The sequence below is a fragment of the Seriola lalandi genome, unplaced genomic scaffold, assembly GCF_002814215.2.
Source record: "Seriola lalandi dorsalis isolate HSWRI2012SDOR001 ecotype SW California unplaced genomic scaffold, Sedor1 jcf7180002054929, whole genome shotgun sequence".
Classification (NCBI taxonomy): Eukaryota; Metazoa; Chordata; class Actinopteri; order Carangiformes; family Carangidae; genus Seriola; species Seriola lalandi.
Genome location: NW_019525481.1, coordinates 459,883 through 487,063, shown reverse-complemented (window position 1 = coordinate 487,063; position 27,181 = coordinate 459,883). Strand labels below are relative to the sequence as shown.

At 42.9% G+C, this 27,181-nt stretch overlaps 1 protein-coding gene across 9 annotated transcripts in view; it reads left to right on the top strand.

Annotated features, from left to right (window-relative positions):
- Positions 1-27,181, top strand: part of LOC111644331 (serine/threonine-protein kinase BRSK2-like) — a 128,804-nt gene that overhangs the window by 74,182 nt on the left and 27,441 nt on the right. For 5 of the 9 annotated variants that reach the window (XM_087170126.1, XM_087170128.1, XM_087170125.1 and 2 more), the window contains exons 3-12: positions 7,039-7,124; positions 8,998-9,138; positions 12,064-12,180; positions 16,037-16,070; positions 17,121-17,189; positions 20,517-20,663; positions 22,251-22,282; positions 23,230-23,394; positions 23,653-23,750; positions 24,715-24,868. In XM_087170126.1, coding sequence (XP_087026252.1) covers positions 7,039-7,124; positions 8,998-9,138; positions 12,064-12,180; positions 16,037-16,070; positions 17,121-17,189; positions 20,517-20,663; positions 22,251-22,282; positions 23,230-23,394; positions 23,653-23,750; positions 24,715-24,868 — 1,043 coding nt within the window. The remainder of the gene's footprint in view (positions 1-7,038; positions 7,125-8,997; positions 9,139-12,063; positions 12,181-16,036; positions 16,071-17,120; positions 17,190-20,516; positions 20,664-22,250; positions 22,283-23,229; positions 23,395-23,652; positions 23,751-24,714; positions 24,869-27,181) is intronic. The other 4 variants (XM_023393173.2, XM_087170127.1, XM_023393175.2 and 1 more) reach the window with 1 other exon arrangement.

The window sequence follows — 27,181 nt, the reverse complement described above, 5'->3', positions numbered from 1 at the left end:
ATGTAACACCTGCCAGAAATCAATAAGGGTCACCCCAGACCTCTCACTGCTGAAGTTTGGAGGTGTTTGAGTTCGTTTGTTTTATACAATAAAAAACTTTTTATACCGTCTGACTCACGGTTGGAGCGCGGCCACGGCTGGATGAAACTCTGCCAGTGAACTCATCAGGACAAAAGATTAACGAGTCTCTTAGAAAGTGTCTGTTTTTTTTTTTTGCCTTGACTCCCAGGGTGCATTTGGGCAAGGCTTCCAAAAGTACAAGTCTGTTTCATTCATATCTGAATAGACAGTGTTAGGTGACTGACAGGTCGACGCTTGGACGGAGCCAAAGACAGAAAATAGGAAGCTGGAGTCGAACTGTATTTAATCATATTTATCCTCGTTTAAAAAGTTTCTGTTGGCAATGAGTCACTTTTCGTCAGTGTGGATTCACACACAGTTGGCATCCTCCACGAAGGATCGAGCTTCAAACGAGTGTCGGATTCTCGAAACTTGTTTAAGTGGCTGGATGGTTCGGTCCGTCCGTCCGTGTGTTCAGACCGTGTGTCACAAACTGGATTCACTCTGAACGAAGACGTTTGGTGCTGCTCGAATTATCACTCTCAGATCGGTTACGTCTGACTTCACACTTGGCTTTGAATTATCACTTTACGTATCAGAAATTTAAGAGAAGAAAAAAAGAAATCTGGACAAACCTGGCCAGGCTCACCACTTCATCTGACCACTTCTCGATTGATGACGAACTACCTGTGAAGTTTGACGTTGCCAAAAAATGGAGCAATTTGTTTTGCACTCTGTCCAGGAATATCACACTTAATCAACAAGAAGTGGCTCTGGTTCCTGCATCATTTAAAAAATCCAAGCCAACGACTTGGGGACAGTTGCAGAGGTCAGCATTAAGTGCACAAAGTAATTAAGGCTGATGGCATGAATCAACCAAATTGCACTTAACTGCTTTGGAAGGACGAGAGATCTTCTTCTCTTTCAGTCACGACCGTCTCAACCCTTAAGCCTGAAGTAAGCTATTTTCTGTTAACTCGTCAGCAGCTGGATCTGTGCATCATCTGCAGTGTTTCGGGTGGAGACTGGACGACTCATCAGCTCCTGCCAGTGACCAAAAGAACCAGACTGTAGATACGAGCCGCAGCTTCTATAACAGCTGAGCTTTGGGCCTTAGTTTCTATTGGATCCACAGTGAAACATTAAATTCACACGTAAATGCGCTTCTTGATGGAGTGGAGCTTCTTACACTTGGTTTTGCAGCACACACCAATTGCAAATCACCTTGACAGAGCCGACCTTTTAGAGAACAGAGAGAATAGGAATCTGCAAAACGGATGAAGCACAATTCACCGCTCCACGAAAGAGATTCAACGTGGCTTTGAGTCGTGAGGCGGGATTGACTGACACGAAGACTTTGAAGCCTGTTAACACGCTGTCTTGGAAACGGCGGGGAGAAGAGCACGAGTAATGTCATGCACCGAGCTTCCAGCACCACCTGTCTGACAGAGATGCTGCGCTACTTCCACCTCCAGGCACTCAGAGAGAGCACATGGAGCTCAGACGCCCAGACGGAGGACGACAACCGCTGCGTCTGATCATGATGAAAATATTTTGGACACTTCCAACCGGTAGGAGACCCCCCGGGGGGGAGACCCACTGCACTCTGGGAGATCACATTACCAGTGTAGTCTGAGCAGACGGGAGAGAGGATGTCTCCGCTGTGTACGACTTGTGGATGGTTTGACACTAACCTCGGGTGAAGGTGTGTTCAGCAGTCTGAGAGTCACAGCTCAGTGTGGAGGGACACTGACGGACACAAAGTGTGTGTGTGTGTGTGTGTGTGTGTGTGTGTGTGTGTGTGTGTGGATAAAAGACTTCCTGTTGGAGCTCAGATGCCAAGAGACGCTGCGAAGGTGAACAGAGGTTTAATCAGCTCATTTACACCTGTGAGACTGATGAACTCACCACAGGAGCCGGACCTCCGTCTCCACTACACGAGTCCGAGTCAGAGCTCGGGAGTGAAAACATGTCCTGTACAGAGGCGTCATTGTCTCAGTGTTTGATCACATACAGCCTCGTTTAATTCATACTGATCAAGGTTTTTCCACTCTTTTTTATTTAGGCTGAACTCTTGCACTTCTTCTGCTGCAGCTGGATGTTCAATCTCTTTTCCTGTGACGTCCCGACAGTCAATCAAACTTAATTTGTATATCAACTTTCACAGCGTCAGACTGATGCACTCCAAAAACTACATTAAAATTATACAGTAAAGAAAAAACAATGTTGCCTCAAGTTAAAACACAATTTATCAAATAATAAAAGAGGGAAACGAGCGTCCCTCAGTCGTCATAAAGATTGGATATTAAATACACACTCTCTTATCAAACCTGTAGAGCCACATAAAACTTTAAACTATTAAAACAGTTTTCACTCATATTGATTCCCCCTTTTAATCTATCAAAATTGTTTGATCAGATCATCTGACTCACGGCTGATGTGCAGCCCAAGCAGGAATCCTCTGTCCTTTTTTATTTAACGTACGACGCCACCGTTCTTAATGATGCTTTTCTTCGTTATCTGCACGTGGCGACTTCTGAAAAAGATTATGCTTAAGCCAGATAAGGTCCCGTAAGCTGCCACTTGACTCATCCACTTCCTAACATCCTGGGCTGTGATTCGTCACAGAAACATTGGACACGATTCTGATATCGGTCCGATACATTCATATACTCTTAAGCAATAATTGCCTTAAATGAATCTATCAAACTCCCATTAATCTAAAGCGCTCACTTCCTTTTCTCCTCCAATCTGCATTATGCATGACTTAACATGATAAAAGCTTATATGTTAATGCCTTTTTAATGAGAGTGAACACAGCTGGAAACATTTCTGCTAATTCGTCTCAACAGAGACGATGAGCCTGAGATAATTGAGGTGAGCTGGGGACAGTGGTGCAGGATTAGTTAAGATTCAGAGGAGATCACCGCACCCCGACCGACAGACTGAGGGCTCCTCTGAAATCCTTCAGACCTGAGCTGTAGGAGTTACAGTCGTGGACCCACCACCTATGTTACAGCTGATTCCCCTCCCCCAGGCCCTCCCTCCCTCCACACCCACACACTTTATTACAACCCATTAAAAAACCAAATGGGTCATAATCGAGCTTAATAAATGTCGGCATCGCTGCTCATACAGGGAGGGCAGGGGGCTGAATGTCTGTTTACCTTGTACATGTGTTAATTAGCCTCTGCCATGCGTGTGCACGGCTGTGTGAGGAGATGAAAATGAGGGTAATTAGATCTGATAGCGGGGGGAGGGGCTGATGCACTGCACCTGCAGCCACATATGAGTCATTGTGTCACACCTGGGAATCTAAAGTCTGCGGACAAACACTGCAGCGCTAAGGTGCTGTTATGTCACAAACTCAAAGCCAGGGGGACAAACGATCAGCTGACATGGACGTCGTCAAGAGTCACAATATGTGTTTGTGGCTGCTTCCTGATCAGGAAAAAGGTTCACGGTCACACGTAAGAAAGACTCGAATGATAATGAAAAGTCATGGATGGAAAAACAGGAAAAAAAAAAGAGAAATTAAATAAACTTGGAGTGATCCAGTCGATGATTGTTGGTGTTTGTCAGAATAAAAGTTGACCACAGACTCCAGAGGGTTCAGGCTCGACTCCGGGACAGACGAACGGAGACCTTTAGAAACTCTGCTGGACCAGTTTTATTTTGAAAACTCTGGGGTTGTGTTTTATTTTGAAAACTCTGGGGTTGTGTTGTAGTCTGGACGGACAGAAACTGAGATCTTTGGAAACGATGAGGTCACACCCACGGTCTCTCCTGATTGGCTCTCATCAGCCTAGACTACCAGTGGTGAATACAACATGACAATGAATGACAGTGTTACGGACCTTCTTGTCTTCACTAGCAGCTGTTGAGTTAAATTCTACATTTTACCACCACAGCTGTCCTCCTTGTTCCTCATTCGTAGTATTTTTTTTGCAACTAATCAACTGCAGAGTCGACAATCTGCTTCCTGTTTCCTGTTTTTCACACATGCCCGGTGTACGTGGTGGCTCGGGTACGTATGCATTTTCAGGTGTGGTAGTCTGGACGGAGAGTGTTTCTGGACCATTAACAAAGATACCAAGTTTGTACTGACTGTGGAAACTGTGATGTCACCTCTGTATCTAGGCCAGTATTAGCACTTTAAAGCTGTTGTGTCGCTGCTGTTCTGTGAAAGTCTTGTCATTCACTCTTCCAGTTTATCCAGCGAGCCTTGAAAGATCTTTTGTGTGGCGTTGGTATTAGAATTCTCTTGAATTCTTCTTCCTCTGTGGGAGAAGAGTTTCAGGATGAGAGGCTGGTGTGACGGTCTGCTCTGGGGAAACCACTGGGCCAAAGATTAAAGGAAATTCTTTTATTATTTATTTGCTGCCGGCCACCGTCACTTGGCCATGACAGACCTTTGAAGACTGGCGGCTTTGATGGAAATGAAATTTCATTTTCTGGTGTCTTCTATCTCGCGTCCGGCCCGTCAGACCTGTCACATCGCCGCCGAGCGGGGACACCGGGGGATGACTCAGAGAAAAGGGCGGGAGACGAGTCGCGAGGACGGGACGAGCGCTGATTGACAGATGACTGATAACGTTTGTGTGTCTCAGAGTTTAAATCCCAGCACTGATGACAATCTGAAATCAATAGGACGTATCGGTCGAAGAATTAGTGTGATCACCTGATTGATTCTCTCATCAGGAACATGTGGAAGACTGATGCGACATTTCCAACAAACTAATATTGATAAAGTAGTGGAAACATCCGGCTGTGAGGCCTCCAGGGTTCCATTTAATTAACACCTCGTTAATCCTATTTAATACATTTATATTATTATTATTATTATATTATAATTTCTTTGATGGTCAGACTGGATTTTATTCATTATATTTCACCGTATTCACTGTCACCTGTGCAGCTGCACCACAATCATCCATTTAAATCACATCCCTCTTAATTCAACAGATGAAGTTAAACGTTTTTCAGCTCAACTATTACAGGAATCAGTTTTTCACAAAGAGCAACACAGAACTTAAAATATAAGAGTAAAATATAAAAGTCTAAAGTAACGAAGATTTGAGTTCCAGGTGTGACCGATGTTTTTATGAGGGGATCTCTGTCGTGTTTGTTTTGGCGTCATTTACTTTTCTGATATTATCAGTTTCTCTAAACCCTAAAAATAATTCTCCAGCCCTTTCTTACATCCCAACTCGTCTGCTGCAGCTGCATTGCATTCTGGTCCGTTTCCATGCTTGTGTGTGTGTGTTGCCCCTGCGCCTCCTCCTCTGATGGAGTTCTTCCTCTACGATTGTGTGTAATAACATCGGTGTATAACAGCAGCAAAGGGAAGAAATAACATCTTTGTCTGTTCAGCTATTTATCCACATGAAGAAATAAATAAAAAAACATTAAACTAAGTGTCGCAACACGTCTAACTGCTGGCGTCTGAACTGAGTTTAGCCTGCGACCTGCTGAGCTGCCAACTGGCAGTAAATCCAGAGCACAACAGGCAGGTGAGCGCTGACGCTGCTCCAGGCTCCAGACTTTCACTCTTCATAAACCTCTGCTCGCTTCACGACACTCACCTGCAGCCGCTGGCGGACGGAGCCTGCTGCTAAATATTATGCAGTTTCCTCACGTGACAGGAAATCATGGTTTTGATCAACAATGTGTTTCTCGAAACAGAAAGAAACGGGGCTTTTGTTGGGGACTAATTTCAGCTGCGGATTAACTGCTGGGTGTGTTTGGAGCTCTGTGGCACAGAGGAATAACATATCTTGGTCTTTCTCTGGTGTTTCGTTTAAAAACAATAGAATATAGTCAGACATGTCCTTTAAATCCCAAGAGCTCAGATGTGTCATCAACACCTATTAGAAATAATATACATCAGGCTTTGGATACATTCATGGTTTGCTTTGGTGTTTTTTGTTAATACATGATGGAAAAACTGGTGTCTTTATTTGTCCTTCGTCCTTATGCTCTTATTTTGGAATCCTGCGTTTACTTTAAATTGTGTCAGGGACGAGGAGCAGCCGGATGTCAGAGTGATGATGATGGCGATGGCTGAGAGCCGGCTGTGCAGCGTCACATATTGACACAGTTCAGTCATCACAGCGTCGGTGGGGGGGTGGGGGGGGGGTCGGCTGCTGCTGCTGCTGTGGAGGGAGCACCGTGTTTGTTCAGCTTCTTATCACAGACTGAATCATCGAGTCTAGGACGGAGCAGATCAGCTGATCGACGAGGAGATGAAACAGTCGTCACTGACGTTTTCTCACTGAGAAGCTGAAACGTGATGCTGAGGTTTAAACCTCCACATTGTCAGGTGGATAAATATCTACCGCTGTTACAGGCCGTTACATTTAAACTAAGATAAAAGGGCTGTTATTCTACTACAGCTCCCATGAGGCTTTGAGAGTGCTGCTGTGGCTTATCCTTCACAGAGTCGGTACTGACAGACATAATCTGCTTGTAGTGCTGCATGTGTGCACACAACATAGACCTACATACATAGATCTGTTGTGATCCTATTTGACCTCATCAGGTGTTTTGTGAGGTCAGCACGTTTTCACATTCACCGTTTGATTATCAGAGCACGACGTGTGTGTTGCTCGGGCGTGTTTGTGTTAAACTACAAGTGTCAGGCTTTAAACACAACAGCGACTTTACAATGAACCAGATCCAGAAGTTAAATGTTCCAGTTTTTGTTCCAGCGAGCGCCAAACAACAAGGGCATGAAAACAGCCCTGGGCCACTGGATGTGATTAATATATCAGATACACTGTGTGTGTGTGTGTGTGTGTGTGTGTGTTTTCAATTACTCATCCTGGCTTCAGATTCTGGCATCATCAGACTTTCAGACTGTACTGTGTGTTTGTGTGTTTTCTGTAAATGAAGATTGTGTCTTTATAACTGTGTATTTTCTTCCTCTGTGTATGTGTGTGTGTGTGTGTGTGTGTGTGTGTGTGTGTGTGTCTGCAGGTGGAGCGGGAGATAGCCATCCTCAAACTCATAGAGCATCCCCACGTTTTAAAGCTGCACGACGTCTACGAAAATAAGAAATACCTGTAAGTACAAAAGACCAAAATTTCAATTCGTATTATGTCTTTTTAAAAAATACAAATTGAATGCAGCGTTAAGTGTTCAGTGTTTGGCTGAATGCTGCAGTCACACCAAGACTCAGCAGGTGGAGAAAGAACAGTTACTTTTTTAAGACTAATCTTGAAACCCACATGTTTTCAGCTGCTTTCCAGCGTCGCTGAGGTTTTTATCTTCTATCACTTTGTGCTTTTATTTAAACTCTTCCACATCTGTCTCAGACCATGAGACAGTGAATGCATCACATGTCAGCTGTTTCTATGTTGTGTGTTTTTCATTGTATATTATTGTGCAGCACTTTGGTCAAATGTGCTTAATGAATGAACTTGATTTGATTTGATTTGATGGAACAAAACATAAAATCTAGCCACGATTAGTGCTAACGTTAGCAAGCTAAGCTAACTGGCCTCTACTGTCCAGGTGGAGCAGGTTGGGTCCTCACATATGTTAAAAAGGTGATGGTTGATGGGTAATGCTCTGTGTGAAAAGGTCCTGTATCCACACTCACAGTCCTCCGCTGGTTCAGTAACAACAACAACAATAATATTTATTTTATTATGATCTTTATCGTCCCCAGATGTGAAGATTTGCCTTTGGCCTCACAGGCTGTTTAAATCCACATCATATTAACACACAAACAATAAATACAACAATAAGCACAACATGCACAGTACAGACAATAATAGCAGACAGTGTGAATGTTGCTTATGAGTCCAACGAAGTTATTGCATTCGGTATAAAGGATTTCCTGTAAACGTTCTCGGCTGCTGTGGCGGTCCACAGCGTTTTCCATAGTTGTCATGTTGACTATCAAATATCAGTCAGGTGAAGTTAATTTATTTGTGTTGTACAATTTCACAAATTTGCCTTGAGGCGCGTTACGACCTGCAGAGCTCACAGCTCCCTCCGTCCTCAGACCCTCGGATCAGGAAACTCTCAGGCTGAGACGCCGTCTCCTTTAAAAACGTGTTTTTGTTTTGGAGAAATAGAAAAGTATTCGCCGTCATAGTTTACATCTCTTGACCTCTGGCTGACAAACGACACTGATAATGTGTGAAGATGAAAGTCAGACTCAGGATGGTCGTCAGCGAGGCGGCAGTTTGAGCTCTGGGATTTTATTAAAGCATGAACTGTTTCCTTGTCGTTCTCAGTCTAACATGCCCCCCTGCCACTGTGCAGCTTTAACGTATATCCCTGTTTTATTGTGTACATTAATCTGCTGCGTGCGGCCGTTGTGCTCCAGCGTCGTGGCTTAATACGCCGTTCAATAATTGATAAAGGCGCCGCCGTCAAATGGAACAGGAATTTGTTTTCTTAATGATGCGGGGACAGGGACGGAGGGTCATCATGGATGCAAAGCGTTTGCCGCAGAAAATTTCACACTTGCAAATCACACGCGAACATGTTTCTAATTTAAATAGCCCTGACAGGTAAACGCTCCAGCAGATCCCTTAATCTGCTAATAAATCAGGCGGCGGGGAGGACGGGCTGCAGGAGGAGCCGGCTCTCCACGCCGAGCGCGGATCAACGACGTCTCTGAGATAAATGAACGTAGGACACCGATAAAACATTTTAAACCACTAACCAACAGAGGCGGAGGATTTTCTCAGGGATTTACATCATGCATCGACGGTGACTTCAGCACATCGCAGCCAAATACTTTGTAGTTTATGACTCAATTATTTCATTAATGCCTCTTTCATTTTTAAGGACAAACGAAACAGACGACGTCCTCTGATACGTCTGTTTAATCTCTGTGGAAACTGTATTTACCCAGGTGCTGTGCTGGTTTACGTTTGACCACTGAGGCCTGTTCCCGCTCTCTTCCTGTCCCTCCTCCAGGTATCTGGTGCTAGAGCACGTGTCCGGGGGGGAGCTCTTTGACTACCTGGTGAAGAAGGGCCGGTTAACACCTAAAGAGGCCAGAAAGTTCTTCAGACAGATCATCTCCGCCCTGGACTTCTGCCACAGCCACTCCATATGGTTTGTTATCCTTACACTCAGCTGTCGTCATCATCATCATCATCATCATCAGCTCTTCGTCAGAGCATCAAAGAAACAACACGTGTGTAGCAGAGACTAGTACTCAAGTAAATGTAGTGTGTTGCAGTCCAGTCAAACTGTGTTACACAGGTGTTTTGTTCAGGTGACATAGAGGGAAAATGTGGCTTAAATTTGCCTGTTTGGCTTTAGCTGCGAAGTATGAGGGAGGAGAGACGCACCTGATTAATCACTTCTGCCTGACATCTGCAACTGTGTCTGAAATCTAATGTCTGGGGGAAAGCAGGTACAGTAAGAAGCACACCTGTGAATGGACAGGTGCGTCAGAGAAGAAAACTCCTCACTATCCAGTACACATGCAGCAGGAAAAATGTATTTGACACTGTTTCGAATAAAATAACCTGATGAATGTCTGTGCAACAAAACGTTGTCAATACATGTTTCTAATTACAGGTGTATTAGACCTGGAAAAGCAGGTAAAATCCACAGCTCAGTTTCATCAGGCTCACGTAGAGAGAGAGAGAGAGAGAGAGTAGCCAGGCTGAAACAGTGTGAGACAGATGGATAGAGATCAACTATCTCAATAGTTGAGACAATGGAAACACTTCAGTGACAGCAGGTGAGAAGCTGCAACAGATTAAAAGATGTTTATGAAGTGACTTTACAGTAGCTCTCTGTTTAGCCCCCCAACACGAGACAAAGGAGCAGCTGCTGTTATTTTTCACTTCTGCACCCGTTTCCCTCCATCATGGCCGCCTGCTGGAAAATGTTTCCAACCTTTCAAAGCTTTGTGTCAGCTCCAGTCCAGCATTGTGTGTGAAGCAAACAATAATGATTATTATTATTAATCTTATTAAAGAAGTTTGAGAGTTTAATCAAAACTCTCTCACATTGATTATTCACTGATCTTTTTCAGGCTGTTTAAAGCTCCTCCAGTGTAAAGGTCTGTGTCCATGTGTAGTGTGATTATAGATCAGCTCTAGCTTCTATATTAATACTGTGAAAGTATCAAAGCCTCAGTCCACAGAGAAATGCACACAGCCTGTATTCAGAAACTGAGCCTTAAAACCAGCCGTCAGGACTTCTGGAACTTTGTGATGTCACAACAAAGCAGTCACCAAGCCCCGCCCACCTGGACCCACCATCCAAACCTCCTCTCTTCTGATTGGCTCACTGACCTGTTGTCAGAGAGAAGCCTGGAGAGGGGATGTAAAATTACACTGAGATTTTCAGTTCTTAAAATCACAAATATATCTTCTTATGGATCAAAACTTCAAAATAAAACACAGAAGAAGAAGAAACTGTGGAGCGTTAAGATTTCCTCACACCCGTCCCTCCTGTAGTCGGGTCAGTACAAACCTGCAGTGTTTTCTCAGTTCAGCAGCAGAAACACTTTATTTTTTAACGCGTCGTTTTCCTGACAGGTTGTTGGACAGAGACTAATTAACAAACATGGATTATCAGGTCGCTGGTTTGTTATCCAGACATGTTCAACACACATTAAATAAACCCAGCATCAGATTTTATTTAGTGATACTTTTGGCTCTGGCCTCCTTGTGAGTACGCCACTAAATTAAACTGTAATGAAGCTAAATTGGAACGACTGACACTGAATTTGCATAAAGCTTAGTCACTATCCCAAATAGTGTAGAGTAAGTGAACTAGAGAATGCAACTGATGAAAAATACTACCTCCAAATTAATTTTCCACCATTTCCATATGAAATCATGTTCCTGAAAGGTCTGAAGTGTTGGCTCGGTTTTGATGGTAGAACAACAGGTTTGCTCCGGCCTGACTCCTCCTCAGCCTCTCTCCTCATCAGCTGTAGCCGGGGGCGACTTTAGAGGCTCCAGCTCCTCTTGATCTCTTTTCATCTCTCACAGCACCTTTAGTTCCTTCATGCACGGCTGCAACACTGTGTTTCTAAGAGCAATTGCACTTCAAAGAACTTCTGCCTCTGACTCTCAGCATTAGACATCAAGTGTTTGGCTTTGAAGGACTAGATTTATTCTACAGTGTGTGTTTTTTTTTTTTGGTGGAAACAAGGAGGTACGAGACCAGGGTCAGAGGAGTCCAGGCTAGTGGTTTCACTTTTCTCATCCATTTTGAGTAAAAGGAGGTAGATCTGAAACTGACTTGGACCTCCTTTACACCTGGAGGGTATCGGTTCTTCATGATACAAAGTCTGAGATCCTTTGGACCCTGTTTCGCCCGAACTGTAGCCGACTTGCTTTTAAGTTTCTACCGTGGTTAAAACTTAAACCATAGTTGAAACTTAAAAGAAATTGGCTACAGTTGTTACAGTTGCTTCTGTATTCAAATAAAACTTAGCATGAAACTCGTGGGTGTCAGGTTGGTGGACAGAAACTAATTCACACAAATGGATTGCCAGGTTGCTGGTGAATGTGAAACAGGAGTTAATCTGTGTCCCAGTTCAGGAGCCGCATCCTTCAGAGGACATGGTCTATGAAGGTGTAGACTGCAAAGAAAGGCCAAACTGAAATTAGACGGTCTGGCCTATAAGGATTTTGCAGCCCCTGAATTGGGACCCAGGTTATGTTCTCCAGACGTTCTACGTCAAAGGGAACAGGACTTGCTTTAGATAGCTTCAGTTCTGGAACAAAAGAAGCTTTTCAGATGAGAGAAGAAACATCTTACAAGAAAGTCACAGAAAGTCCAGGTACCTTTGGCTTGGCACCTTTAGACATCCAGTGTCCTGGATGTTGAGAATCTTTATTTACCTTGAGGTCCTCAACCAAACAGACCTGTGGGAAACCCTCTTGAACCAAGGCGCTGTAAAGACCTCGTGGGTCTGCCCAGTCAAGACACGAAAAACAAGCTGAAGACAGGTAGAGGAAGTCATTGCTTTGTCTCAATCTCTGTCTTCTGTTTCCTGTTGTCCTCCAGCCACAGAGATTTGAAGCCTGAGAACTTGTTGTTAGACGAGAAGAACAACATCAGGATAGCAGACTTTGGCATGGCGTCTCTGCAGGTCGGGGACAGTCTGCTGGAGACCAGCTGTGGGTGAGTTCAAGCCTGAACTTTGAGGGTTAGGTCCTAAAACATAAAAATTGTTGGTACCAACAGTGATGTAAATCATGAATGCTTTTAGCCCATCCTGTATCCTTCATCTTGATTTGAATGTTTTCTTTTTCACCTATTTTAATCCAGATTTCATCCAGTCTTTGTCGACTCTTCACATTGCAGCTGACACAAGGGGCACAGAGCAACATTAGCATACATTAAAAGTCATGTTTATATCCATATTTTAGCTCTGTGTTTGGTCTCCTCCGGCTCCTGAGGGAAATATCTGGCTCTTCAGCTGCTAAATGCTCCACCATGTTCAGCAGCTGCTCTCTGACTGAGTCTGTCTGCTGTCTGCTGCTGAGCAGGTGGTGAACAGAGAGTTTGTCAGAGCTTGTTTGATGAAAACACTGAGACTGAAACAGACAGTAAATGTGCAGTAAACAACCAAAACAAGGAGCTGAAAAAGGCTAAAAATCCCCGTAGAGCTGCAGAGTGCAAAACAACCACCAGTCATTGTTAATATGTGAAGCTTTAAAACAGCACACCTGAGCCCAGCTGTAGTGAAACGTGCGTCTTGTTGATTCAGGCAGTTGTAAGTTTTGTAAGGTCCTAGTTGTTTGTTCTGCAGGATACAAGCCGGTCCCACAGGTAACCGCAGGCCGACCAGTGTTTCATGGAGTCAGTCGTGTGGAACGACTAAAGCCCGACTCCTCCGGCTCAGAGATGCAAAGCCCGAGAGAGAACATGGAGTGACTGGGAAAAGGCTTTGCCCACAGTTACTCATTAGTCCTCATTGTAATTCAAACAATTGAAGGCACCGGTTCGCCTGAAAGTAACGTACCACAGTCATGTTCTTTTCTCTCTTCTTTATTCCTCATGAGTTCTTTACAGATGAGTTTTTAGGAAGCAAAGAAGATTCTCTAGATGTTAAAATTGAACCAATGTTGGTTGAGAAAAGGTTTTTTTCAGATATGAAGGTTCCGTGTGACTATTTATACATCAGCTTTTAAATAATTAGATTTTAATGTGAATCAAGTCTTAATTACACATTTAAATATAGTCAGAGAAATGCTTTTGGATCGAGACGTTTGAAAAGTCAAATTTATCCTAAAACTATTTCACCTCCAGGTCCATTTCCTGTCTTGTTCTGGACCAGAACACACATTTCCAACTTTTCATTACAATGTAAAATAAAATGATACGCGCTCTTCCAACACTTTATGCATTATGATCTTTTAGAGGGAATTAAAATTAGATTTCATGGAGTTTATAACCTTCATACATTATGCATTTCACAAAAATAAAACAAGTTAGCACAATCTAATTACTGACATTACCTGCACAGTGGGTCCACATCAAGGCTTGTCAGTGTCAGATCATAACACCTGTGCGGCGTCAGTCATTGATTCTGCACTGAACCGCAAACCTGGAGAGAACAGGTGCAGAGAGAATCAACCTCACACCTCTGTGTTTTTAACCCGTGTGTTTACATTCAGGTAAATCTGCATCATGAGTCACACCGCTTTGAGCAGGAGAGACTTTTATTGCTATTTGGTGATTAGATCTGGATGTTATGTGGACTCTGAAATGACAGCAGAAGAAAGGAGAACAGATACTGAAGTTATAATGTGATTGGCTGGTTGAGGTTGTGACAAATTCTGATTGGTTACCGAGGTGAGAGAGGGAGAGGATTCTAGAGTCATGAAGCTCCTTGTTGGAGGTTTGTCGTTGCAAATCGTCCGTTGGTTGTTTTAAGTTGAGTTCAGTTTGTCGGCCCTTCGGCGTGGGCCCCTGACAGCCTGGACCCTTTTTTCCCCCCTATCACTTCTAAATGGATTTATTGACATTTAATGGACGTTTTGTGGGCCGCTGTAAAAAGTGAGTGAGCGACAGTGTGTGTACGATGAGTTATGACTCTGACAGCTGCTGTGGCGGTTGAGCGGTCAGTGTTATTTGGGGCGGCGGGTGATAATTACTGAGAGATTTGCATACGTCCTGATGGTCTGGTAGATCAGAGCTGTGAGGATGTGTCAGATTAGTCTTCCGCACGTCAGCGGCTCAGACAGTTTTCACCAAGAATCACTGATGGAGTCTGTAAATATCTCGCATGAGTAACAAGTCGAATGGCTCCTCCACTTCATGTGACGTTAATGGAATTTATTAAATGTCACTCGACGACTGAGGACGAGTCTCCTCGGGCAGGAAGGAGGAAGATTTGCTCGGCTGCAATTAGATTGCAGTTAGTGTATTTTGACACAAGCTCAGATTGACTTGTTTTCACCTACATTAGCATAATTAAATACGATGTTGGCCGTGATGGAGAGTGTGTTTACTCTGGGAGTTTAGATGAAACACTGTTAGGAGAAGCCGATCTCTCTGCTCCATTTGTTACGATTAATCCGCACAGAGGAAGAGCAGTGTGTGTTCTCGCTGCTGCGAGTGTGTCATTATCTGATTATGAGTCTTATGCATCTGTGAATGTTGTGATTTCACTTTATCAACAGTCCTCCTCTCCTCCTCCTTCACTTGAAGGCATGAAAATCCTTGAAATGAGATTTTCATTCAACAGAACAACTTCATCAGTATCAGTTATTTTATGTATTTGGTTTCATGTCACATATTCAGCTGCTGTTAATTGACTCCTGGTCACTTCTAGAAATGATTTAAAAGATTTCCTCTTGACATACGAAGCATCAGGTGGTCAGGTCAGCTGTGTTGAGGAGCAGATGGTTCTGGCTGCTCCAACGTTGAAAACTGAAGGCGGTTGTTCTCGTGTTATTGATCCTCTCTGACTCTGGAACAACCTCTCACAAACCAGATCAATACGTCTTTTTATTACCATCTTAATCTTTGTTTCACTTCATCTCTTTGCTTTAGAGTATAAAATTAATTAATTAAATTTTTGTTATTGTGTCATATATATATATAACTACATCATAAATCCATACAAGGCAGAACTGTTTTATATCTTTTACAATCAGATCATTAGCCCGTCATTGTTTACAACAGAATTCATTAATGGTCGACAGAAAAGAGAGTTTAGCTTATCTGCAACAGATCACATAAACAATATAAAACATTTCTTCCATTGGTATCCACATTACTGTGATTCATTTCTGTACAATAATAAAATACATTATAAATGGTTGAAACTTCCTTGAGTTGTTTATCGTCTTAATGTATAAATTAATATATAATATATAAATATTTTTGTAAAGTTACAAAAGGTACAATGTTTAAAGTTATTTAATGTAGAGCAGAAGTTTCAAACCAATATGCACCTGATCTGCATCAATGTGCAGCAGCGATGTAAAGTATCACCTCAGTAACACAGAAGATATAAAAGTAAAACTCAGTTGCATTTGAAATGTTAGTTATGATATTAATTTCTAGGCTTCGGCTGATTTACAATAATATCAAATATCGCAATATTTCTACATCGCCATGTGCAATAATTTTCATAATATCTTTTTTTTTTATTTTATAAAAATAATTAATTAAAGATTCACCCCAATCTCCCACGATAATAATACAATTCAACTTCTTCTCCCGCCACTGTTGTTTGCATTTAAAATGTGTCACATCGTGGCAGCCACTTCCTGTTATGTAATCCTCACTTAGCTGACAAAAAGAAATGATGAACCACGTCAGGCTGTAGTTTCTTTTTCTTCATGAGTAAAGTGGTTTATAATTCTTATGTCAGACGTTTGTGCAGAGCTTCACCTGGTCTCTTATTCCTCAGTGTGTGATGGTTGTGGCTGCTGGCTGTGTTCCCTGACAGTGTGTAGTGTGTAGTGTAATGTTGTGTGTGAGTCCTTTCCACCATAACCGCCGCTCTTTGCCTCTCTTCCAGATCTCCGCACTACGCCTGCCCAGAGGTTATCAGGGTAAGTGCTCTCTCTTTCTTTCATACAGTAATAGCAGCTCCGACAGGAACGGCTCTTACGTCACTGCTCCGTCCTCGCTGATTTCACTCTGTTCCTGACACTCAGACTTTTTGAACCCAATGTATTTATATAACCTACGTTTGTTTAAAGTACAAACACACATACAGACATAAATGCCAATATCTGAAAATGTTCTACTTTCTAATAGGTTTTATGATAATTTTTTATATATATGTTTTATTTTATATTTACATACATTATATTTCATATATGGCAATTAAAAAAATAGCAGATGGGAATCTGAAGTGACGACGCTTTCTTCCCTGTATCAACTCTACACAGCACAGATGATGACTTTCTTATTCATTTCTCTTTTTTATAAACAAGGTGTAGGTGTAGTTTTAACTTTAATACACGAGTCAGACGAGTTTGTATTTTTGCACTTTTGCCTCTAAAACAACCTTCACACCACCTCCAGTTCTCCTCGTGCACCTGCTCCTCGGGTTCTTGGCAGGTAGGTTGTTCCGGCATCTCGGAGAACCTGCCTCAGCTCTTCTGTGGATATGACAGATTTTCAAAAATAAATGTTACCAGAAAATAACGGAAAACATGACGAGGAGTTAAAATGACAGGATCTATATATTGCTGGGGGGGACAGTTCAGCGGCACCTGGAGGTTCCCGGCGCTCCGTACCCAGATCTACGCCTACAGACGAGGCGGCCGGGTGCACCAGAGAAGTCAAACTCTTCTTCCCAAAATAACTCCTGCAGTGCCGTCAGCATCACAACTTGCTGATGTTATACTGTAGGAATATCCATATATATATATGGAGTATATACACTATATATGTATACATATATATTTATACTGGGGGATTTTTCTATTAAGTAAGACGCCAAGCCTCAGAGCGTTCGTGGTGATTTGCAGTTTGGGAAATGGCCTCAGAATGAATGTTGAGCATATGATACAAGTCTCATCTGTCTGTCTGTCTGTCTGTCTGTCTGTCTGTCTGTCTGTCTGTCTGTCTGTCTGTCTGTCTGTCTGTCTCAGGGGGAGAAGTATGACGGGAGGAAAGCAGATGCGTGGAGCTGTGGAGTCATCCTGTTTGCACTTTTAGTGGTGAGTGACGGCTGCTCCACAACAGCAGAAAATACACTGACACATTCTGATACTCTGAACGTCCTGCTCCTCTGTACCTCAGTCTTTACTTCCTCCATCTTAGTTTCCCAGGTTTCAGTTAACACTTTATTTTGAAGGTTACAATGTCAAACTACAGTGTCCTGGATTCTTGATGTTAATTTTTTTCACAACCTTTTCATCAGGGAGTCTCTGAAATTATAAATGATCTTCATGATCTTCATCTTTTCACACTCATATTGTGTTCGTCTATTTCTACAAAACATGCTGTCACAGGAAAACCTGCCCCTGGTTTGATGCAGTGTTTCATTGGGGGGAGGGGGTTGGATGAGAAGTTGATTTAGTTTGTTCCTGAGGCAAATATTTACGCTGAATGAAGCAGCAATTCCCAGCAGAATATCCAAGGTGAAGACAAAGGTCAGAAAAACGTTTCAGCACAAAATAAACTGCAGCACCAGGGAATTAAAGGTTAACATTCAAACACACTGGTGGACGGGAACGTGTTGGTGTTGTTGTTATTACTGAAGGTCGCTGTTAAAGGCAAATCTGTGATCTTCACATCTGACTTTTAATGTGCTGCGCTCGTTGTTAGTGTTGGGAATATGGGAAACGTGTTGATGCTGTAACTTCGTGAAAAGTGTTGCAGTCGATGAGGTTTTACACCAGCTGGGAATAAATTAAAAATGAGATGCTGGAAACATGTTGTGTACCGATAAAAGATTGAAACCGCATTATAAATGAACTGAGTGCAGACATAAAACTCTCCTGAACCTCTATAACTCCATAACAAACATTATCTCGAGGCACTTTACTGCGTCAGGATGAGACCGTAGACTAGGATCGAGAGAAACCAAACAATTCCCAGAATGAGCAAGACCTCGATCAAATGATTGGTCACGAAACAAGAAATCAGTAAAATCAATACGTGCAGCATGCGCGTCACGTTTTACCCAAGAACGCTTGGAAAATTCACAAACTTTAAATCCAGCAAAATACAAAATAAATTGACCCTGATTTTAGAAAAAAAAGTTAAGTGTAAGTCAGTTTTAGCCGCCACTTTGGTCCTGAAATTTTGTACAGATGTTCATGATTCCCAGAGGATGAACTGACTTTTCACCCAGCGTCACCAACAGGTCAGAATGTCCACTTCCCCAAAGGCTTCAGTTCACGACAGGATGCTTCCAGAAACTACCTCAAAAACAGGGTTAGATTGAAGGTAGCATGCAAGTCTGCTAACATGCTAAATGTTAGCATGTTTGCATTAGCTTCCTCCTCACCATGGCGGCCGGCAACAACAAGAGCTTTAGCCGCTTAGTACTAAAGCTCCCTTTATCAGGTCTGTCTGTCCCATTCTCCTGGACGGGATCTCTCAGCAAGGCCTTGACAGAACTTCTTCAAATGTGGCACAAACAGAAGTGATTAGAGTTTGGTGCTCAAAGGTCAAAAGTCAAGGTCACGGTGACCTCACAAAAGATGTTTTTGGCTATAACTCATGAGTTCATACACTAATTATGACACAATTGAAGTCAAATTTCGACTTCAGCGTGACATCATTACGTTCTGTAAAAAACACGGTTGGTGGAGCGATATAACCACGAGGTGATAATTCTTTCATCTCATACAGATAAACCAGCAACTTTTTACCACTGCAGTTTTCTGGAGAGGTTTGACCCTTTATGTGGGATTTGACATCAGGTCTGATCTTTAGGTAGCTTTTAAAAGCTTTTGCTGCTGGTACGGTCTCTGAGGTTTGTACTGGTTTGTCTGGTTTGTCTTAATTGATTTGTGGTTTCACAGTTTTGTTTTTTTTTTTAAACATTCCCATTTAAGATTTTTGAATGACAGCTTTGTGCAGTGTGTGAATCAGACCGTGTCATTCAGACGGCTGTGTAGTACAAACGCTCAGCAGCACTGTCAAATAAAAATGCACATCACGCAACAAAAGCTTTTCATAGCAGCAGCTCTATAATGCGACAGTGACAAGTGAGCAGTCAGAGAACCAAGTAAATAACTATGTTTGTTTGTGTGCCGTGTGCACGCATGCGTGTTCCTCCCCTGATTAAGACAAAGCACATAAAACAGTCATCATCATGTGAAGATAAATGTCTCCACTTGTGTTGTTTTGATTACCCACGCAGTGTCAGTGGCCATCTGGCTCCGTCCTGCTCGTTTTCAGTGAGGAGGAAACAGTATCAGTCGTCAAGTCGCTGAGCGCGCTCCCCAGCTGGAGAGCTGAGGCAGAGCCGGCTGGCTGCAGCACAAACTGCTTCATCATCACCGGCTCTGATGACTGATATCTCTAACAAGCTGCCTCCAGTCCTCCTCTTTGTCAGAACCCGCATTATCTCTCAGCGAACACCTGACAGGCCATTTACATGACAACAGGAAGATGTCAGTGCGGGGCATTGTGTGAGCTGGTGAAGGGGCAGTTTGATGCCTGCTTTGTATTTTCAAGTGTCCCAGTTGTACGGTTTTGATTTTTGCCCAGTGAGCGCTGAGTTTTGAGAAAAACAACTGTCGGCCATTTTGCCATAGAATCTAGAGCCACACAGTGAATGATTTCTGATGGTTTTTGTGACCCCATGACTTTTTCCTCCAGCACCACCGTCAGGCAAAATCCTTCATTTTTAAAATGTAAAAAATCCTCCCTGAAAAACACAAGCCCATCGGCCCAGCTGATCCAAAAACGGGCAAAGAGGAAGGGCGTGTGTGGAGCTGAGACTTCGGTGCATGCATACGCTCACCCTCCTGTTATTGTAACCATGATAACAACACAGTACTTATTTTAACTCAAATCGCGATCTTTTCCTAAACGGAACCACGTACGTCTCTTAAAATGACCCGAGAGCTCTTGATATTTGCTTTAGAGACAATTTAATATCAGATGAGGAGTTTGTATAAACCCGTCTCTCACTTCAGCACCACGGACAGCGTCACGGTTCCATCAACACACAGAGGATGGAGGTTTGTGCTACATGTCAGATCATCAGGTATCTTTAACAAATATACTCATTATCCATAAAACTGACGGTATGACTGAATATAAACGAAATGACAGATTCAAATATGAACAGAAACTTATAATTACCCGCTAAATCTTTAACGTATTACAGGTTACGGCGAACTAGTCTCTCTCCTGTAGTAGACAGTCGAGCTGCAACGGTAGGAAGTGTCGACATAAAATCGACAACAGTTCAAACCAAAGTTGAACTTGATGCAAAAGTTTTGCACAGATTGATTTCGCCCCTGCTACAAAATCACTAGTTTCGCATCCAAGTTAATTGATGTTTCCTCTCCCTGCTCCTCCAGGGCGCTCTGCCTTTTGACGACGACAACCTGAGGAATCTTTTGGAGAAGGTGAAGCTGGGAGTTTTCCACATGCCTCACTTCATCCCTCCGGACTGTCAGAACCTTCTGCGCGGCATGATTGAAGTGGACGCCACCAAGAGGCTCACGGTAAGCCACTGTACACGCCTCACCCTCACTCAGCGAGAGAGAGAGCTGAAATCTTCCGTCAGGAGACTCGTGCTCGCTTTGTATTTTCACAGTCTGGGCTGTTGCTTTAGGGACAGCTAAGGCTAAATATAGCAGAGTTGCACCATGACTGGCCCTGCAGCGACTGTGCTCTGCATAAAATCTTTTCATCTCAGGCCAAGGATTTGTTTTGGCTTAGAATAGAAACATTACAAAAATAACAAAGGCTGTATTAGATAATGTGCTTTCGCTTCTGTTCTGTCTGTGGCTGTTTGAACTTGGAGCAGTTGTTTTTGGCAACATCCCGCTGCTGATAAGCCTTCAAATTGGACTTCCATAATCACAGCCTTTTCACAGATACCCTGCAACACTATACCCACGTCACTGCAGAGATAGTTTCACACACTCACATTCACCTGACCTGCTCGTCTTTGGGTCTGTGGGAGGAAACCGAAATCCGAGCACCCCGAGAAAACACAGGACGCAAATACAGAGAAAGAACTGTAGCTGTGAAGTTTCAGATTAAAAGTCTAAAGCTGTAATAATATGACCATTAATACATTGTACTTTCTTACATAAGAATCACTATTAAAGCTTCGACAATCTGATCATAGGTTTGTGGTGACACCTGCTCACCCACTAGATTCACCAGCACCAGCACCAGCATCAGTAACATGGGCCAGTCTCCAGCTCTTTCCTGCCCTAGCAGGTTCTTTTCCTGCCCCAACAGGCTCTTTCCTACTTCAACAGGCTCTTTCCTGCTCCAACAGGCCCTTTCCTGCCCTAGCAGGTTCTTTTCCTGCCCCAACAGGCTCTTTCCTACTTCAACAGGCTCTTTCCTGCCCCAACAGGCCCTTTCCCGCCCTATCAGGCTCTTTCCTGCCCCAACAGGCTCTTTCCTGCCCTAAACAGACTCTTTCCTGCCCCAAAAAGTTCTACCTGTCAAGATCATAGAAGCTAAACTTAGCTATCAGCTTTAAAGGGGTAATGCACCAACTTTTCTGTTTATTTTTGTTTTTGTGGGGGTATGTCTGAAGACTACCAGTAAATAAATCTCTACCCCGTATCTACTGCAGGCTAGATGCTGCAATATCACGGCCAACTGTTAGTGGTCAGGTTGCATTGTGGGTAATGTAGGCGCCACGTTTTGACAAGGAAAGGGAAAAGGAGTAAAAAGAATGAGTGTAGAAGAAGTGCTGTAGAAGTGTTGAACTAAATCTTTTAAATTTAAAGCTCACGGTTGGTGATGGGGTTTGTCAGTCCTACTTAAAGAGGAAGAGTCTGTATCCAGCCTGACAGGAAGTGCTGCCTCACAGGCTCGCTGCAGGGAGTTAAAGTCCTAATTGTCCTGGATGTGTTTATTTTAAACACTTGTAATTGGATAGAAAACATGTAATTGGTTCTTGTTGAGTCTTAATAATAACCTAGCTATAATAAACATCACATACTGGCCCAACATCCTGTTTCATGCAGATAAATATGAAATGAAAGAGAAAGTCTTTTCTTGAGACTTAATTTATAAAAACAGAGTCATTAATGTTTGTTTCCTGCTCTGATTTTCTCTCACAGTTAGAGCAGATCCAGAAGCACACGTGGTACCTGTAAGTACATCCACCTGTCGTTTCTTTTCCTGTTTCTGTCAGTGTCTGTATATGAATGTCCACATCAAGTGAGTTTATAGAAGAAAACACGCAGCAGCAGATAATACAGTAACAATAATGGTAATAATAATACACTCATCAAAGCCAGTTCTTGATGGAAACCTCTCAGAAAAGAAGCAGCTTCATTAGTCCTGAGATCAAACGTCAGGACGCTGCGTCCTAATGGACCTCTGATCTCTAATGGATTCACTATTTCTGGGCTTCAAAAAGCAGAATTCTGTTAATGACTCGATATAACGTTTGACTGAAAGATCAGCAAACTGATTCTTTATTAAATTTTTCACATCACTCAGCGCTGGTTTCTTATATATACAGTTTGGCTTTTATTTTTGGAGTTTTTCTATCAGTAATTATATTATTGTTCTCGCCAAAGTAAGAGCTGGGATCTGGGAACTCAGAAATCAGATGGGTCAATGAACACGAGCAGTCAGATGATCATCCGGGTCAGAGACAGTTTATCCAGATTATTTTTAGGGTGATAATTTTAAGGTTCATTTCTTTTTCGGGAGAGTTTGTCTGACCTGCAGGTTTGTTTCCAACCTGTCTGACAGTCTGACTATTCATGTTTCGACCCCACACCTCATGACACTGAAACACTAAAATCAATGTTTTTAAGTGCAATTTTTATTATTATTGATAAATAATAATTGGCAAAACTATAAAACTACAGCATCTAATTAATTGTATCTGAAATACGTCCTTTGTCCACATGTGACCAGTTCAACTAAAAGGTCCAAGTCGTAATTCACAAGAAAAAACTGCAAAGAACTTAAGTTGTTTTTATTTCTATCGACCAATATCACAAATCGTAAAACTGCCTCAAGGTGGTTTTAAGGTTTTCTGATAATCATGTGGCTCGTCAGTGAGTTGCATGTGTTGTGTTGCAGAGCTGGGAAGAACGAGCCTGAGCCGGAGCAGCCCGTCCCCAGGAAGGTGGCCATCAGGACGCTGGCTGCGGCCGAGGAGATCGACCCCGACGTACTGGAGAGCATGCACTCTCTGGGCTGCTTCAGAGACAAGGACAAACTGACCAAAGACCTGCTGTCTGAGGAGTGAGTGAGGAGGAGGAGGAGGAGAAGGGGGAGGAAGGGCGGAGGGAGTGAAGAAGTGCTAAAACCACAGAGGAAGCAGATTAAAGTGAGAGGGAGGGAGGGAGGGTGAAGGAGCTGAGAGGGGCAGACAGACTGTCACTTTGATGAATTCTTCTATTTAATACGTCTTGTGATGATGGAGCGTCTCACTGTCCCTCTCTTAACCAATGGGCTCTCGAGCTGATTGCGAAACTCTCTCTGGCTGTCTCCTCTCTTCAGTGACAACCAGGAAAAGATGATCTACTTCCTCCTCCTGGACCGTAAAGAGAGATATCCCAGCCACGAGGACCAGAACCTGCCGCCGCGCAACGAGATCGGTAGGTCACAAAAAAAACTGCACATGAAGGCACCGCTGACTTGTACACAAATCCACACTCCAGGAACATTTGACTGAAAGAAACCTGAAGGTGGCTAACATTAACCACAGCTCAGAGACGTCACTTTGAGCTGGGCTTTCTGGGATTCTCCTCCTGCCAGAGGAGCTGATAAACCACAACTGCATCACTGTGGTTGTTTAAAGAGCAGATGGAAATCTTCTATTTGTTGACCTCCGGTAGTTGAAGACGAGCCGCTGCAGCAGGAGGCAGAAGAGTTGACAGACATCTTTACATCACCTCTCCAGCAAATAAAACGCCGGTCATGTCTCGTTTTTGGGGAAAAGGGGAAGCGACATAAATCAGATGTGATTGATAAAGCAAATTTATTTGGTAATGAGGAGATAGAATAAAGATACAATCAATGATTAAGAAGAAGTGAAAGAGGGGTGAACGAGTGCTTCTAAATCAAAGAATTAAATATAACAAAGAGGACTATATAAACGAGTTGTTTTCTAACAGACTTTCTAAAGCAAAAATAAAATGGAAAGAGAAACCTGTCTATCTGTGTAACACAGGAAACAGCAGCCCTGTTTCTAGTGGCATTAACACAAGAAACTTTCCTGCGGCTGCAACAATATTACATTATTTTCCACCTTTCAAATGCTCTAAAGTTTAAATAGACTTTAGAGAACAGTGGGGAGTTCAGGGAGCGTTGGACTGCGGAGCTTTCCTTAGCAAATAGACAGAGCCAGGCCGACTCTGCCTGAGCGTTTAGCTCCACTGGTAGATTATATATTTCCTCTTTTATTCATGACATTCCCTCGACTTTTAACCTCGGATCAAATAAACAGTTGTTAAGATAAAAAAAGAAAAGAAGGTTCATTTTGTTTGGTTTCTGACTTGTTTCTTTTTGTCTTTCCTTCCTCGCCCTTTGACCTTCTGTCCTCACCCTGAACCCGCTCAGCAGACCCTCCCAGGAAGCGTGTGGACTCGCCCATGTTGAGCCGCCACGGCAAACGGAGGCCGGAGAGGAAGTCCATGGAGGTGCTGAGCGTCACGGAGGGCGGGTCTCCCGTACCGGTACGGCGAGCCATCGACATGGCAACACACGGTCAGAGGTAAGAGGCGTGAAACCTGCACGTGTGGTCATGAGCATGGACAGACATGTTTGACACACGCAGGTCAGTCCAAGAGATTTGCTGTTGTTCGGAGTGTTATTGATGATTATTGTGATCAGTTATCAGTTTGATAAATAATGTATTTAACCCCAGGGGAGGGGGGACAGAGAGGGGGGAGGAGGTGCAGCTCTTTTCAAATTCATGACACATGTCGCCGTCTGTTTTGACCACGATACAACCTCCACTGTGAGGTCTGTCCCTCGCTGTAAACCCCTCCCTCCTCCGCTGACCTGACGTTAAATACATGACGCATCTTTCTCTCTGTGCTGGTTCAGGATGTACAGACGAGGCATAAACTCCTCCCGTCTCAGACGCTCTGCCAGAGACTAACGGCGCTCTCTTAGCTCTGGCGGACGGTCACATTGTTCAGTTGTTGAAATGCATGAGCGGGACTCTGAGGTTTGTGCGCTGTGTGTGTGTAAAGTGTGCATGGAGCATGCGGTCAAAGAGGACAAGAAGCATCTGTAAACCTGACATGTGTTTGGCAAGTTGGTGCTTAAAGTTACAAAAACAGAGAGTTGTAATTTTTACAGTATCTGAAATACATGATTAAAATCCTGTGAAGGTCCAAATAAATAAATTCTCGTAAAGATAAAAAGCCAAGAACGAAGCCTGGACACTCTTCACTCTGCATGAACTCCTGATTACTGCATGTGATCAATAACGGAGAAGAATCACCGCCATTAGAGGAAAGTCTCACCAGGGATTTTTCTCTCAGTATTTACTGAGCAGCTCATGCTAATCGAGTTTCTGTATGTTTTAGCTCATTTAGTACAAATTACTGAACTCTGGAGCTTTACATCTTCCATGTGTTGTTCCCTCTGAGCTGGCAGCTGTTTGTAGCAGTTCATTTCCATATGTCTGAAAGGTCCCTGGCTGGAACTGAAGCAGCTGTTAATGTATGTGGTGTAAACACTAAAACACTAACTTGTGTTCTTTGGCATAAATAAAAATGACAAGTTGTTCGGCCTTAGAAATGCAGGAAAACCTCATTTTATTCTTTGCTCAGTAAAATCTCGTAATTTGTAATTTAAGTTTAACTTAGAGTCACACTAAACATCCAGCTGATCGTTTACTTAACTCTGTTTAAGTCATTTAGAATTATTGTTATATTATTTGCATGTTTCCCAGCATGCATTGCATTCAGGTTAACTTCCTTTTAATCTAATCTGAAGTAAGTCACATGACGGAGGCCATTAGATTTGTTTTTATACGTGTCACGTGGTTCTCTGATCAGACACTTCCTGTAGTGTAAAACAATTCGATTTTGGAGGATCTTAACTTAAGAAATGAAATCGCCTGACTCTTTGAGTATTTTCAGCTTTTGCTTATTGCTTATTGATCCAGAGCTTTCTCATCAACAAACTGATCAACAAACCATCATGATGATCCCTGTAATGGAAAATGAATAGTCTCAACGTGTTGGTTTTCAATACTGACGGAGATAAATGCAAAATAATGGCTGCTACAGAGTTTCAAAATACAAGTATGCTCTATGTTCTTGACAGGTAAGGACGGCTGTCCACAAAATCATTTACCAAGTCTTTTTAAAGTATATAAACTTTTTTAAAAGTCGTTTTTCAAAGTGTTTAAAGGACGATAGAAACACACAGAAACAGAGCAGCAGGATTCAACTGCGACAAAAAAAAAAAAAACGATATGAGGCGAGAATCTGATCATAAAGTGAAGAGTGATGATGTAGAGTAAAACCACACGTACTTAATAAAATATAAAACAAGAGGATTAAAAAGAAAAAAACATGAAAAGGTAAAAGGATGACATCACAGCGGTCGATCTGAGCCTCGGCCTCGAATCTGCATTCATGTGGACGGTGTTAGTGCCTCTGAGCAGGGAAGTCACAGCTCTGCCATATTCATCAAGACCAGACAAAAAGAATTACCTTTCACCTGCTGCACGAGCAGCTTTGATCCCACAGTCTGCGCAGTTCTGACAGAGGAAGAAAGGACAGTTGTTTCAGAAGATAGTTTTTCATTTAACCTTCACATTTATTTAAACTTTTAACTAGTGAAACCCACGAGAATAAAGCGCAGAAGTCGCACGGAAGAGTTTATATATATGAATCCAGTCAGTGGCGCCGGCAGCTGCAGACCAACCGACAGCAGCTGAATACCAGGCTACGATATCGCATTATACACTTTATTTATCCCCGAGAAACGTGCAGTAAAAGTCGAAATTAAGCAACTGGCTCGTTCATTTAGCAGCTTCACCATCATGAGAACAGTTGTCTAACTA